This window comes from Octopus bimaculoides, chromosome 6 (genome assembly GCF_046866305.1).
Source record: "Octopus bimaculoides isolate indiv1 chromosome 6, ASM4686630v1, whole genome shotgun sequence".
NCBI classification, from domain to species: domain Eukaryota; kingdom Metazoa; phylum Mollusca; class Cephalopoda; order Octopoda; family Octopodidae; genus Octopus; species Octopus bimaculoides.
The window spans coordinates 84,287,054-84,304,553 of NC_142933.1; the positions used below are offsets into that span (position 1 = coordinate 84,287,054).

General features: G+C 37.8%; 1 protein-coding gene across 3 annotated transcripts in view; it reads left to right on the forward strand.

The window, feature by feature from the left end:
* Positions 1 to 10,302, forward strand: part of LOC106870527 (BAI1-associated protein 3) — a 1,021,331-nt gene extending 1,011,029 nt beyond the window's left edge. For all 3 annotated transcript variants that reach the window (XM_052968680.2, XM_089354166.1, XM_052968681.2), the window contains one exon: positions 742 to 10,302. In XM_052968680.2, the coding sequence (XP_052824640.1) occupies positions 742 to 839 (98 nt within the window). In that variant the 3' untranslated portion in view covers positions 840 to 10,302. The remainder of the gene's footprint in view (positions 1 to 741) is intronic.
* Positions 10,303 to 17,500: the final 7,198 nt, after the last annotated feature.

Below are 17,500 nucleotides of genomic sequence, written 5' to 3' on the forward strand. Positions count from 1 at the left end.
GCTAATAACAGGAAGGTTGGCTGTAATATATTGCAGACAAATATCTGTTGGTAACAAAGTGGTCTGATAACAGTAAAACTATTGATAAAACAATTTTTTATTTTCATATGTATATATATATATATATATATATATATATATATATAACCTCTAGTGGAGGCGCAATGGCCCAGTGGTTATGGCAGCGGACTCGCAGTCGTAGGATCGCGGTTTCGATTCCAAGACCGAGTGTTGTGCGTGTTTATTGAGCGAAAACACCTAAAGTTCCACCAGGCTCCGGTAGGGGATGGTGGCAAACCCTGCTGTACTCTTTCACCATAACTTTCTCTCACTCTTTCTTCTTGTTTCTGTTGAAACCTGTATTTCAAAGGGCCAGCCTTGTTACACTGTGTCACGCTGAATCTCCCCGAGAACTACCTGTCTATGGAGTGCTCAGCCACATGCACGTTAATTTCACGAGCAGACCGTTCCGTTGATCGGATCAACTGGAACCCTCGTCGTCGTAACCGACGGAGTGCCAACCATATCATATATCCTCCGGTGAACAAATAAAGCACATACATAGAGTATATGTGTTCGATAATGTTTACAACACTTGTGTTGCTTCTAATTCATATTTGAATACATACATACATTGTATTTTCTATAATATATATTTGTTTTCTGTATTTGTTTCCATTATATATGTATGTTTTTGCTCTATAATATATATTTGTTTTTGTTTTTTTTTTCTTTTTCCAGAAAAAGGAACATTTAATGTGTTACGGGGTCGAACTTGGGACAAAGAGGCACAGGAATTCGTGAAAAGAAGAATCAAACTTGAAGAACAAGCATCGTGAAGAACAACTAAGATGAAGAAAAGAAAATGATAGCTAAAAAAAAAAAAATTAAAAAATAAACAAAAAACATACCAAACCAAACAACACAAATACAGAAGACAAGAAAAGCAGAAAAACATGAAAGACAATAACAAAAAGAAAATTAACCATCCAACAAAAACAAAATTTAAGCCATTCCATTGACCAGTATTCCATGGATGACTCCGTGGAGCACTCCGTGGAGCACTCCGTAGAGCACTCCGTGTATCATTCCGTGTACCATTCCATAGACCGTAATATAGAACCTTGCATATGTTCATTTTGTTCGTAGTATATCATATATATGATCGTAAACATAACATGTGACATGCTTCCCCTCCTCACCACCACGCCTTTTTTGTTACTATACAGTTGACGCTGTGTCCTTACCATTCATTTGTAGTGCTCTCCCTATCTGTCTATCTTACTCAATCTCTTTTCTCCTCTTTTTCTTTCCTCTCTCTCATTTTCTCTACCTTTCTCTCACTCTCCCACACATACACACACAGATATTGTACCTTTGTATCCACCCTTTGCTTTATCCCCTCCTGTATTTCGAATGTATCTGATCAAGTGTTGAAGAATGGATCAGAGCAGGGCGTGTTGAATGAAGGATTGGCATACAAAGAAAAAGAAAATGGAAGAAAAGAAAGTTAAGAGATATAGAAAGAGTCATGTAGAGTTAAAGAAAGTGTCGGAAATGAAGATAGAATTCTTGAGAGACAGTGAAAGAAAGATAGAAAGTATCTGAGATACAGAGGTGACGATAGAGAGATTGTGGCTGATAAGGACATTATATATATATATATATATATATATATATATATATATATATTAGAAAAACGTAGGGAGTTGAAAGAAAATGTAAGAAGGAAAGTGTCAATAATAATGAACAATAATGATAATAATAACGACAATGATAATAGCAGTAATAAAACACCCAAAAGAATCCAGAGTAATTGGAGTAAAGACATAGAAGATACCATTAAGGTGGAAATAGGTAAGAAATATATAGTTGTATCAAAGAGTTCAAGCTGATTCTTTGGTAATATCAGTTGTGATAGGGGCTCATTCTTTATATTAGATGGAATTAGTTTAATGGGAGTATAGGTGGGAGTTGTCTCACACCGCACTCAGTCTTGCCATCATTGTTTAAGGTTGCTACTCCCCGCCAAACTACATAACAACAACACACCCCCATCCTACGTAATATCGCAATATTGTTGGATTTGTAAACAACGTATGTATATATATATATATATATACATACATACATACAAGGTGATTCAAAAGTCACCATACATAGAACATTTTTTTAATAAGAAAGTTAAATATAAAAAAAAAACTGTTTCTTATCAAAAAAAAAAAAATTCTTCTGTATGGCGACTTCTGAATCCCCCCCATATATATATATGAATCTCCCCGGTCAAATCTCAGCCGACCAGTGAACAAGCAAAGCGCATGTGTATGTGTTCGATAATGTTACAACACTTGCGTTGCTCCTAATTAATATTTAAACACACACACACACACACACACATATATATATCTATATGTGAGAGCAGCTAATTAAGAATTTGCAATTACAAGCCAATAATGGAACTTTGAAGGTATTACGTACAAAGTTTTTAAAATGTTTTAAGTATTACACGCGTAGACTCCATACAAGCATACATTCGCAAGTGAAACATAGATTCATGCACACACACACACACACACACACACACACATATATATATATATATATATATATATATATATATATATATATATATATATATATATATACACACACACATTCGACAATAGACTTCGGTAATGGAGGACAAAAACAAATTAAATTAACCATGAAAATGTTTTAGATTAAGATTTAATGATTTAAGAAAAACATATTTAACCGAAAGAAACACACTGCCTTATATTTCACTAATAATCAGTTTTTCCATTATTTACCACCATGTGATGTAGAGGCAGAAAGAAATTGATGCAGTAAACTGAAACCGAATCGGAATGCTTTGTTTTTGCAATAATGCGGTTTGCCTCAAATCCGAAGGTATTGATTACTCCCTAAATAAATTTCATTTCATATCTCTCAGACAATATGAGTACCAGATGAGTACCAGATATATATATATATATACAGGGATTAGTATGCGACGGAGGTGGTGTGTTAGGATGAGAATTGCCGTCGATTGTAACAACTATAAAAACAGACATAAAAAATGGATCAATCAAATGAATACATGATGTAATTTCGATTCTTGATTAAAGCCAGTTCACTTTAAATTCCCACATGTTATCACAATTTCCTCCATTTTTACATTTTTACAATCCTCTACAATTTGCTATTATATTCATTACATTTTTATTAAACTCCTCAATAATCCACTGCAATTAGCAACAATCCATTACATTTTCTACACTCCTCTACAATTTACTGTAACTCGCTACGTTTTACTACAGTTAATTATAGTTTGCTACATTTCACTACAGTTTATTACAATTCACAATATTTTGTTACAAATCGCTACATCTTATGATTAAATACATACGTTTTTCGATCCATTGTAATCGCAACACTGACCACGAGTCTGGTCCATAATCCCAGCCCTTCGTCCTCCTATAAACAGCTACAAATGATAGAGCAGAGTGGTAAACGATTCTCTGTTCGTCTATCATATTTACACCCACCCACCCTTCTACCGCGGTTATATAGACCTATCAAAATGGCACTGCCATAAACGAACATTATTCAATAGACACAAAATCAACAGCATCGGCTAACAGAACCACAGAAAACACTAACAAATATAGAGCTTCACTTGTATAACAATTACGACAACAAGAGAAGCAGCAATACCCCCAAAGTTACAGAAAGTATTAAAAAAAAACATGAAAACTACGCTAACATAATTTTTCCACATTCTTTTCCCAATGCCGACATGAAATATATACATGTCTATATATATATATGTGTGTGTGTGTGTATATATATATATATATATATATATATATATATATATATATATATATATATATAAATAATGAAAAATAGGCCTGTATACGCTAGAAATGAAAATTCAAAATAATGGTGAAAGACATGTTCTATATCTAGCAGAAAAGATCTTTGCGCTTTCTAGATGATGATGGATACCAACCATTTTCTAAGCGTCGAAATCCTAATAATTCTGGAACGAAATTTAGCTAATAAAATAGGTTTATCCGTATCTGTATTTTGTGCTTTCCGTTAGATGTAATAAATATATTTCACCATTAATTAAAGGTGTGTGTGTGTGTGTGTGTACATACACGTATATGCATGTATGTGTGTAGAGGCATATACGTATATATATACGAGAGAGTGAGAGAAACATGGATATACAGAGGTATGTTTATTGTAGTTTGTTGACTGTGTGCGTATGTTAGCGGACATGTTTACTCCCATGTTGGAGCGAAAAATATAGATATACGTTTAAATTCATGTACATGGATCTTTTTTAAAACGGGGGCCACATTTTTCATTAATGTTTTACGTAGTGTTTTTGGTACCGAAAGACTTTCAAACTTCGTTTACTTATCTATTTTGTGTTATAGAACAGAAAAATATTTTTGTATTCGAATTTATTTCATGTAAAAAATTGTCATATTTCGATAATTTCAACCAATCACTGACAAGTATTCAGTTGTTTACATTAACTCCTTGGCTGATTAAGCGATGTAAAGCGTATTTAATCTCCATACCTTCGTTTTATTTGCTTTTTTCATTTTAAATTTGCTTTAATCCTAACCCTAACCCTAAGGTTAGGGTTCGGGTTAGAGTTAGGGTTAGGGTTAGGGTTAATTGTTTCAGAATCTTTTGTTTATGTAGTCGGCACTTAATGTATATCGGCTGAATGGACGTCAGTGATTGGTTGAAATTACAGAAATACGACAACTTTAACATGGAATAATTTATGGATTTCTTTTTTTTTTTAAGAAGACTAAGAGAAAAAGATGTTTTATATGACACATTCTACCAGTGTTCCAAGTTTCAAAGTGTTTCGTTAATGAAAAATGTGGCCCCCGTTTTAAAAAAGATCCATGTACATACTTGAATATACATTTACATACACACAATTATGCAAATATACGTGTATATGTATACACGCATATGTATACACATGCACATATATATACATGCATATACATTTATACATTAAGGCGGCGAGCTGGCAGAAACGTTAGCATGCCGGGCGAAATGCTTAGTGGTATTTCGTCTGCCGCTACGTTCTGAGTTCAAATTCCGCCGAGGTCCACTTTGCCTTTCATCCTTTCGGGGTCGATTAAATAAGTACCAGTTACGCACTGGGGTCGATATAATCGACTTAATTCGTTTGTCTGTCCCCTCTGTGTGTAGCCCCTTGTGGGTAGTAAAGAAATAATACATTTATACATGCATATATATATATATACACACATACACACACAAAACGTTATATATACAGATTTGGCCATTTTCTCTCGATAACGGAACTATCAATTTATAGTAAGGAATGTGAAATACGAAACTGAATGGAACCGATTTTCATCGATGGTTTCCATACTATTAAGAGGAGGTACGACAAGTAGTGTACCTCCTTAGAAAATAGTTCTAATGTATCTTTCACCAAATTGTTGCTTTTGCAGAGCAGTGAAGTTTAACACGAACATTTATACAGAGGTAACGTAGGTAATGTTCTTGGGAGAATATTCTGTTTTTAGATGTAGACAGGCACAAACCACAAAATACGAAAATACAATACACGTTATACACTTACTCTCCTCATACTCATTCAGGGTTTCAATTATATATAAATATATACAATGTATACACTTCGTCTTTGTGTAATGACCGACCCTTAGATACAAATATATATATATATATATATATATATATATATACGCACACTTCGTTTTTATATAATGACGTTCCCTAGATACAGCTATATATCCGAGAAAGATGTACTCGACTGATTCGCATAAAATTAAAGAGATGTTTTCCAACCTCTGGTCTACAAGTGCGCTGTCTCCTCCTTTGCCTTTTCTACTGATGCTGTTATAATGTCATTTGCTCCTCGGAGCTGGCTGGGGGCTATGCTTTCCTCACTCGAGCATTCTCAGCCCCTTTTTGTCTCCTCTACTATCATCACACATGTGTCCATACCAAGCTTAGGTCCCCACTAGCTACCACGCCCCGTCCTTCCTTCTCAGGAAGTCGACCATCTGGAATTCCCTTTAGCCTCATGCCTTTCCTGCTGATGTCGATTTACAAAGATTCAAGAGGAAAATTAATGGCATTGATCTGACCAGCATTGGTGGTCATACCTCTATCAACAAGTTAAACATATCTTTGCATGAATATACACTTATCTGTGTGTGAAAGTATATATATATATATATATATATATATATATATATGCACATGCAGAAATATACTTATATGTACGTATATGTATATGTGTGTATACATGAGTACATGTGTAAAGTTTATAAATGTGTGCATATATATGTTTGTAGGCATTCGTATAAATATATGTGTATATACATGTGTTTCGTACTTGCAGGTGTTTATATATATATATATATATATATATATATATATATATGCGTACATACATATATACACATATAATATAAACATATGCATGTATGTATGTATATATATATATATATATATATTGTATAGAATCATACCATTAGCAAATAAGTTCAATTGTTACTCGAGAAAGTGCTTTAAAATAATATTATAACATTTATATTGTATATATGATTATATTATATATACATATTCACACACACACAAAGAAAAAGAGAAATATATATGTGCATATTTACATACTCATAAATGAATATACATATGTGTACACATGCGCATATATATATATATATATATATATATATTTGTTAGATAGATACACACACACACATGTAAATTAAATGTGGTGTATAAACAATCATGTCATATTCGCCTTGCTACGCCTAAACCTGATTCCATATCTGCACCCACATATAGAAACAGACGTCCCACGGTCCTTCAACCTCGTGATAATCAGTTCGTAATCCAGAAGCTTACCATTCACCATTTGTGTAATTTGTACGTAAAAATAAAATTAATTTGAAAAAAAAAAAAAAAAAAAATTACCAAACAAAACAACAATATAATGACATTTATTTTAAGCTTCAGTCAAATATAATTCCTTGCTGAAATGTATCCGAAACCCTCCTTGAAATCTTTAACACGCATGTACAGTCAGATAAACAAACAGAAACAAGTCACCCACCCACGAACATTGTCAATAGCTGATCATGAACACACACACACACATTTATGCACATGTATAATATGTATATATACACACACATTCATGTATATATGTACACTTACGTATGTATATACATATATTTACACATATACACACATATACATATGTAATACTTGTACACGTATAAATACACATATAAGTGTATCCATACACATATATATATATATATATGTACCTATATAATATACATCTGTATATTATATACAAGTTTATATATATACACACACGCACGTGTGCGTATGTTTGTGTGTGTGTGTGTGTGTGTGTGTGTGTGTGTGTGTGTGTGTGTGTGTGTTATGGATTTATATACCGCACTTCTTCAAAACATGCATTACTGGAAATAAGACAATCCCTTGTTTTAAAGCTTCTTTGTTAGGGATATTTTAATAGTCCCCATTAGTCCATTGTTTTCTTATGGGGATAACACATTTCCCACAGATATTGATGTCTGTCGACTTTCTCATTCATATCTTGTGAATGAATTAACTTTTAGGGGCAATTAGTTTTTCTGCTTTATCGGGGGTGAGAATTTTGTGAAAACTGGTTTGCTGTAATTGCCTCATTCATTATTCCGAATAATAATCTAAATTTATTGATATATATTATAGAAATACATTAAAACTGTATTTGTCTATGAAAACAACCAAGCATAACAAGCCGTTCAATGAGCCTTAAATATGTTATGAATTTTACTAATTCTAATGTAACAATTAACGTTTTATACTTCTTGAATTAATTCTTACATTGGACAAACAACCACCACACGAATCCATTGGTTGGCTATGCATCACCAGAAACTACTCAAAACAAATTTTGGAGAGGAAAATAGCATTAACTAATATGATAATATTTCATATACAATATTATAGAAAATATCATTAGTAAAATGTATGACAAAATATCAAAGATAACGTGCCGTAGCCATCAACCATCCATATTTGCAAACGTCTGTGTCTAAGAATAATAATAGTTGAAAAACTATATATATATATATATATATATATATATATATATATCAGAAATGCTTTGCTTCACACAGAAAGTGTAGAAGCTATTCAGAAGTCTTGCAATAGTAACAGAAATTTCAACAAAAACCTCCCTCAGTCACCCAGATGACATAACTAAAGTTTTGAGACGTCGATGGAAATAGGAAATGTGTTAACTATAAGAGAAATGATTACGAAATCAAAAATATTAGGAAGATAAAACTGGAGTGCAGTCATGCACCTACATGTCTGTTTATCTGTATGCATGTAAACATTTACACACACACACAATTGTATACGTATTCGTATACAGACCCGTATACATATACTATATATACTTATACACATACATAAAGCTACATTCGTGTCTGTATATATACATATATATATATATATGCACACACATACACTCACACATAAATTTAGGATTTATATATTCATATACACACATACAAGACCAATATATGGTCCATAATCCTACGTACATTTACGCAAACACATACACACAACACACAAACACAGTATATAGCTAAACAGAAACCTTATCCCATATGCTCGCCTCAAATGTAAAACCATTTTATCGTTTGTCAAGCAAATATTGTATAAGAAACATCCAATATTTGATCATTGGTAAAATGTGTGACTGTGTATGCTTGTTGAATATTTCACTGTATATATGTGTATGTATAGGCATACATATGCGCATACGTACGTGTGTATACGTCTCTGCTCGTGTATGTGTGTGTATGTATGCGTGTTTGGGCATATAATTTATTTTGTGCATCTGCGCATGAAATGTGAAAATGTGTGTGAACGAACTAGATGAAAATTGCCACATTTTAATGTTTGATGTTTGAAAAACAGCTTCATAAATTTTCCACACTCAAAGTCGCTCATTTTGTTTCATGAATTAATTTTGTGATTATTCTCTCCTTTTTTTTTTAATTCCAATCCAATTTTTTGGTGTTTTTACATTTTTTTTTTGTCATTTTTATTATAAATATTTTGATTTAAATTTGCTTTTATTCTGTTAATCTTTTTTCTTCATTTACTCCGATTAATTTGACAAAATATATTTGTATATTTGATACGTAGAAGTAATGATGATAATAATAATGATAATAACAAGAGTAATAATAATAATTGCAATATTTTCGTTTCATTGTATTTCTTTAGAGAAAAAGTATTAATCTATTTACTGCCAGATTTCTTTCTATATTAAAGTCTTGAACTGACATATTCTGAAATACTGTTTATTATAAGAATTTATTATTTAAACAATGTGTCATCTACATACATAAATGCTTTTGTATACATACATATAAACACCGATTTTCTACCCGATCAGGCCCTACACTCTTATACGTTTACATGCACGTACCCATACACACACACACACACACACACACACACATATATATATATATATGTATATATATATATATTCGTATATATTCATTATATATGCATATATATATAGCCATTGTTATTTTTCTTCTTGCCTGACGGAAACCAAGATTACGTTTATCGTGCGTGATGTAAACTATTACATTACAGAACAGTTATTGCATGTAAGCCACCATTCAATTTAAGGTAGGGACCCGTTGCTGAGATCTTAGTTAACGACAGGGCATTGGTAGCGGTTTTCTGTTAACCTTTTCCAGAGCCCTTCTCAGGTGCGCAAGATAGCACAATACCAGTACAGATCACAGATTTGATATGGGTACATAAAATATAGCATATATACATATATATATAATTTATTATATTATATTATATTATATTATGTATGATGAACTAAAGTGGCCAGGTTATCATGCAGTCATATAGAAATGCCAGGTAGACAACATATGTATGATAGAATAAATAGGAAGACAGACACAGAGATAGAACGAATGGAATATGTCACCATTTCTATTAACATGTCTAGATTCTTGTTAAACCTATTTTCTTTTGATTAATTTATTTTTTTATTTATTATTATTGTTGCCTCAAAAATGTTAAATTTACACTCACTGAGAAAAAATAAAGAGAAAATTGTCAAATATATTGAACGAATTATTGGAGAAAACATATAAAGTCATGTCGAAAATATAATAAAATTCTATTTCCCCAAAAGTGCTTGTATTTCTGTTTTTTCTCATCATTATGTCTGCCTTATACATCGTACATTCACGTAGAGCCTTTACGTTTTTGATATGTATACATTTTACGCTGTACACGTTTATGCATATACCGTGTAATCAACGGGACAAACAATTCATTAAATTAATGACAGGTTGAGTACCCCGCTGACTCACTGTCTCAAAGCATGAGTACACTCGGCATTTGCCAGGAGCCTCACAGGAGCCTAGTTATGATTTACGTATTCTGTAGCTTGTTGTCAAAAAATAAATACCATAGAGCTCAGTAGATTCATTGACCTGGTGGATTATAATGCCGCTAACACGGTCCTGAATATGAAACTTTGTGACAAGGATAACGGTACGAATTACAAGAGCAGTAAACAAATTTCACACACAGTCCCCTTCAGTTCTGTTTCACTCTCAAAGATTAATCCACTAGAGACTATGGTAAGAAACTCTTGCTCAAGATACCGCACAGATGAATCGAACCTTTGACCTCTTGACCGAACAGCCATGCTCCATGGCAGTGAAACTTGGGCCTTGACTGCTGAGGACATGCGTAAGCTCGCAAGGAATGAATCAGTATGCTCCGACGGATATGTAATGTCAGTGTGCATACTAGACAGAGTGTTAGTACCTTGAGAGAAAAGTTGAACCTAAGAAGCATCAGCTGTGGTGTGCAAGAGAGACGATTGCGCTGGTATGGTCATATAGCAGAATGGATGAGGATAGCTGTGTGAAAAAGTGCCACACCCTAACAGTTGAGGGAACCCGTGGAAAAGGCAGGCCCAGGAAGACCTGGGATGAGGTGGTGAAGCACGACCTCCGAACATTAGGCCTCACCGAGGCAATGACTTGTGACCAAGACCTTTGGAAATATGCTGTGCGTGAGAAGACCCGGCAAGCCAAGTGAGACTAAAATCCAAGGCCTCTGCCAGGGATGTTGCCAGCCCACTTACACGTAACATTCCTTCATTGGACACTAAACTTCGCTTGCGAAGACCTGTTGGGGCAAGCGAAAGCGAAATCGTGATGGCACCTGTACCAGTGGAGCACTAAGAGCACCGTCCGAGCGTGACCGTTGCCAGAGCACCAGCTGTTTGGCTTCTGTGCCGGCGGCACGTAAATAGCACTTTTTGAGCGTGATCGTTACCATCGTCGCCTTCCTGGCACTTGTGCCAGTGGCACGTGAAAAAACATTCGAGCGAGATCGTTGCCAGTACCGCTGGACTGGCTCCTGTGCAGGTGGAACGTAAAATACACCATTTCGAGAGTGGCCATTGCCAGTACCGCCTTCGTGCCGGTGGCACGCAAAATCACCCACAACACTCTCAGAGTGGTTGGCGTTAGGAAGGGCATCCAGCTGTAGAAACTCTGCCAAATCAGATTGGTGCCTGGTGTAGCCACCTGGTCCACCAGTCCTCAGTCAAATCGTCCAACCCATGCTAGCATGGAAAGCAGACGTTAAACGATGATGATCATGATATGTATGTATGTATGTATGTATGTATGTATGTATGTATGCGTGTGTGTTTCTTAAACAAGAATATTGTTGACATTGATTTCGAAGTTTTGGTCAGTTAATCCATCGTCGGGCTGCTGGCTGAAACTTCGAAATCACTGTCAACAACATTCTTGTCTAAGAATAATAAATTTGTACTCTACAGATGTATAGAGCAACCTATCAAAGCATCAGATTAATATAAAGTTGTTTTTATTGTAACACATACACACACACACACACACACACACACACACACACACACACACGGAAAGACAGATGCGCACGAAAATATCTACGAACATACATATGTGCACATAAGTATGTGCGAGTTTGGGTGACTGGCATTAAATACAGAAAGTTTATCAGTTGATAGTTGTGAATTTTAAATGAACCAATTTATTTTTTAGCAGATATTTTATGTATTTCTGTAATGTATGCGTTTATGCATATAGGTTTGTATGTAAACAGTATGTAAGCAGATGGATACGTGAGTGCGTGTGTGTATGTCATACAAACAGTTTCTGAGCTGTAGCGACATCAGATATATGTGATATCTTTTCTCTGTCAGGGTATTCCTTCGTGCTCGGTTACGCATGGCTAATAAACAATAACTACCAGTCAGATGTCTTTAATATTAAGCTCTCTCTTTCTCACACGCATGCATACTACACATATATATATATATATATATATATATATATATATATATATATATATATATATATTCGTGTGATGCATTTTTCATACATATTTCTCTCTCTCTCTCTCTCTCTCTCTCTCTCTCTCTCTCTCTCTCTCTCTCTCTCTCTCTCTTTCTCATTTAGGCATACACTAAATAGATGCCAATATCAATATATATGCGCAATTAACATATATTTTCATGTATTTTCATATATTAACATATATTTTCGTGTATTTATGTATAAACACACGCATACATATATGTATGTGAACATATGTATTTATATGCATACAGAAAGACAAACATATTTTTTGTATACGTACTACATACGTACATAGCATTCAGACTAAAAAAAAATGAAGACAAGGTTGTTACATATTTTCATTCAAGGCTTCGGTTTTGTCTAAAGGAACCGTTTAATCGCAAAACATATTGATCTGTGCGCATTATTTATAAATTAGTCAAATAATGAAATAGCCCTCTGCTATTTTCGTCAGACTCTAAAGTTGTTGTAGTTGATTTTCAGGGTTTCCAATAAACAAATATTGTAGTGGAGATGCGGTTGCATAGTATCAGAGATATAAACATCAGTAATTCCCCATCCAGATAATCCAGTTGGTTGAAATTTTAAACAACTGACGTATCAAATTACCTTGTTTGATTTAGTATAAAATTACCAACGACAAGTTATGACGTCATGGAGTTTAAAAGTATGCAAGTACAGAGAATGTAGAGAAAAGGGGATTTACTTCGAGATGTCCACGAGATGTCCACTACTATAATCAATGAGAGGGTAGTATGTAGATAAGTTAATACAGAGAAAAGATTAGGAAGTAATTAAATAAAAAAAGAATGGGGCAGAGTTCTATTGGAGGCATAGTAAATGTGTATAAATATTCTAAGATTATTTGGCCACCTCTGTAATAAATTCTGGAAATAAAAATTGTAAATTATATATGTATATTTGTATATAGATATGTAAATTTGTATATATATATATATATATATATAGATAGATAGATAGATAGATAGATAGATAGATTTCTTTTATTAGCCACACAGGGCTCAACACAGAGGGGACAAAATACAAATGTAGAGTTTTTCTTTTCGAGGGGGGGGGCGAAAACAAAGCAGAAAAAAAAGTGGGGACAACGATGAAAAAAAACATCGCAAAACGTTTGGGGTATTTACAAAAAATACGAAATAATACAGAAAATTCCCAAGAAATGGGGAGGTTATCCGTGGAAAGAAAAACCTACGAAAAGACCACGGTAACCTCTGTCATTTTAATGTCACAAATTACATTACACACTTTTATTTACGAAAGGAAAAAAAAAAAAAAGTAACTCTCTAGGTTTACCGTTTTATAGAATCATGGTCAAGGTGGCTTCGTCATTTATACGTGCCATTCTTGCTACATGTATCCATCTTTTTTCGAAACATTTGCTAGACAACACTTGCCTCTCTACTCTCACCTTCCTTTTCAAGTGAGACTTGAAAATGTTGATGAGAGATTGACCAGAGAGGAAAGTGTTTGTCTCTAATCCTTTCAGACGCGTCCACCAGATGCATTCTTTCGCCATAGCCACAAGTACAATAAATACAGCTCTTCCTTCCCGTTTAAAGGAAGGAGGCGTGACGATATTGACGATAGACTCGGTTGATAAACCGACTCGTCCCACACGTGACAGCAGTCGTTCGACATAAGCCCACAGCTCCGTAATGGTTGGACACTGCACGAGTGCGTGCAGAACGGTTTCGTCGCTCTGACCGCATCTCTGGCAGGTCGGCCCCGCATTTCGCGAGCCGTGTCTATAGAGCTTATCCCGAACGGGTAGCGCTTCTCGGTAGCACTGCCAGGCCAGGGATCTCTGGAAGCTGTCCATAGGTCCCGGCCCGAAAGTCGTCCTGAACAGGCGGGTCAGGTATTCCTCGTCGACGCCCAGGTTCGCCCCGAGATCGTCGTCGTACCTGCCCTCCACTAATCCCCTATAGAATGACTTCGTTGTGATGCAGCCGCTCAAGGTCGACCCGGGACGGCAAAGTTGTTGCAGAGCAACGCGACACTCACGGTGCCATTCGCCATTCCTCGGCCTCTTTTTGATCCACGACTGCAGCTCGGTCATGGAGACGAGCTGCGGGAAAACGCGTCGCACAAACGGCGACCACACCTGCTCACCGTCGTCTACGTAGAGCCGGAGATGTCGCAGTCTCAGCGCATGTCTGCGCATCATCAACCACGGCATGCCCAGCCCTCCTTTCAGCGGGTGTTGGCAACAAACGGATCACCTCACCATCGGAACGCTTCCTTTCCACAAAAAGCGGAAGAGGATGCGCTCCATTTCGGTGATGGCGCGATCGGGACAAGGCACGACGGTCAGGCGGTATTCGATGACGGACGCGATGTACGCATTCGCCACCTCCGCCCGACCTTTTAGGGACAGCTTCCTCTCGGACCATTGCCGGCAGAGAGTGGCCACCCTACTCGTTATCTCGTCCTAGTTCTTCTCCGTTTGCAGGTTCAGACCGAACCAGACTCCGAGCAACTTGACCGAACCGTCCGTCCAGCGTCCCACTACTGAGGCGCTGCCGGACGGTATGGGCTTGCTTCTCCAGGTGCCGAGCAGCAAACCCACCGACTTATCCCGGTAGATTTTCGCTCCCGTCACCGCTTCGTAGTCTTTCAGCGTCTCGCCGACAAGCTCGATGTGCTCGTGGCTAGACGTTATGACGGTGACGTCGTCCGCGTATGCCGACACGCTCGTCCCACACCCCAGTTCTCGCGGGATGCCCCTCAGCATCACCAGCTTCCGCAGTAGTGGCTCGAAAGTCAATACGTACAGGAGCGGCGACAGGAGGCATCCCTGACGAAACGAACGTGCAATGTCGAAGGGTCCCGATAGACGTCCATTGACGCGAACAACCGAAAACGGGACCGAAGCCGGCCGCTTCGAGGACGGCCTCCAAGTATCGATGCTCTACCCTATCGAAAGCTTTCGATTGATCCAAATTGATCAGGGCCCCACCCATGCCAGGTTCCTTAACTACCCTCTCTATGATGTAGCGCATCAGATGGAGGTTGTCATGGATGCTCCGGCCCGGCACGGCGCACGTCTGCTCCGTGCCGACCAGTTTCTCGATGAAAAGCGACAACCGCTTGGCTAACACCTTGGCCAAAATTTTCAAGTCTGCATTGAGCAGAGTGATGTGCCTAAAGTTATCTATGGCGTCCCCCTTGTTTGGATCTTTCTTCAGCAGCGTTACCGCTCCTCGGCTCACAAAACCGGGAATGCTCCCGTTCTGCTGCCAGTTGCAGTACACGGCGGCCAAGACGTCTCCAAACAAGTCTGGCATACAGTTGTAAAGCTCGTAGGACAGACCATCCAAACCCGGAGATTTGTCCGTCGAGCAACCCGCCATCGCGTCCCTCACCTCCTCCGCCGTGATGACCCCTTCGCAGCACTCCGCCTCTCTTGCCGAGAGTCGTGGCAAGCTGTGCAGGTAGGCACTAAATTCCACCCTGCCTTCTCGCTCGCCACTCCTCCCGAACAGTCGGGCAAAATGCCGCTGAAACGCCTCGCACATCTTGCTCGGCTCGAGCAATTCGCGCCCCTGTTCATCTACCAGAGACCGGATGGTGGCTCTGTTACTCCGCTGCGCCTCCGCCACCCGGGCCTCTCGTGCGGCTCCAACACCTTCATTCCTCAGAGCACGCATCCTTGCCCTGACAGCACACCCTTCGTGTTTACCATTGAAGTGTTGGTCGAGGGCCAACCTCGCCGCTAAAACGTCGGATGCGATGCCACTTCGCAATGCCTCTTCTAACTTTATCACTAGCTCCCCCTCTACTCTGTTCCTCTCTACAGCTAGTGCCCTGCTATACCTTATTGCTTCCGCCTTTACTGCTCTCTTGAGGGCAAACCAGCATTTGTTGTTGACGATAGCTCCCGTCAAAGCCCTCTTTACTAACGTACTAATCCGGTCTCTGAAAACCTGTCTCGACGGGAAAGACGCGTTTAGTTTCCAGTAACCGAGACCCTGCCTATGTGCCTTATCTAAGTCTAGCGTACACGTCACAAGTTTGTGATCCGTGTAGCTGACTATGTAGAAATGTGGACATCCTAAACTATCTCTATCTCTTGTCCTACACACTATCCTATCTAGATACGATCTCGACGACCCAATGCGGTTGCTCCAAGTCCACGTTGGTACATTTGGGTGGTCGAGTCGGTACCTGTCAGACAACTGGAAGCGTCTGAGCAGGTCTCTGAGGCCTTTGCATCCCCTTCTATTTTTGTCACTCCCCACGTAGTCTAGATGCGTGTCCAAGGTAGCATTCCAATCCCCCACTAAAAGTAAGAGACGAGACGTTCCCAGGAATACTTCTAGACGTCGAAAGAAGTCCGACCGACCTGTTAAAGGAGGCACATAAACTGCCAGTAGCCGAAAAGCGCCTCCATCGCTGCCGTCCACATCTAGGACAACCAGTCTACCCTCCGGGTCCGTAAATATCGTCTTTACTTGGAGATCCAGACTCTTGCGAAAAAGAACTGCCGTGCCACTACCGCCCATCCCCGGCAGACAGGGAGAAAAATAAATGTTAAACTGTCCGCCAAACATGGACTTTAGGGCCCGCGGTTCATGGAGTCTGGTCTCACTAATGGCTATGATATCCAAATTGTGTGACTTGATGTCATTTAAGAGGTACCCTTGTTTCCAAGGGGACCCCAAGCCACGCACATTCACACAACCAATCTTCGCCATGATTCTATTTAAATATGTGCTTTAAAGCACAAAACAAAAGGAACAGTGAGTTACTTACCGTTCGAAAGTTTTGTTTCCTCCTTGGATTTTTCACCAAGGAGGCTATTGTACAATTTCTTGCACAAATATTTTTGACATCCCCCTACCGAGTTGGGGTAGAGGGATTTTATTTTGTGGTGCAATGCTGGTGAAACATGGTAAATTTTAATGTGTTTTGGCGGTGTTGTGTGTGGGTGGTTG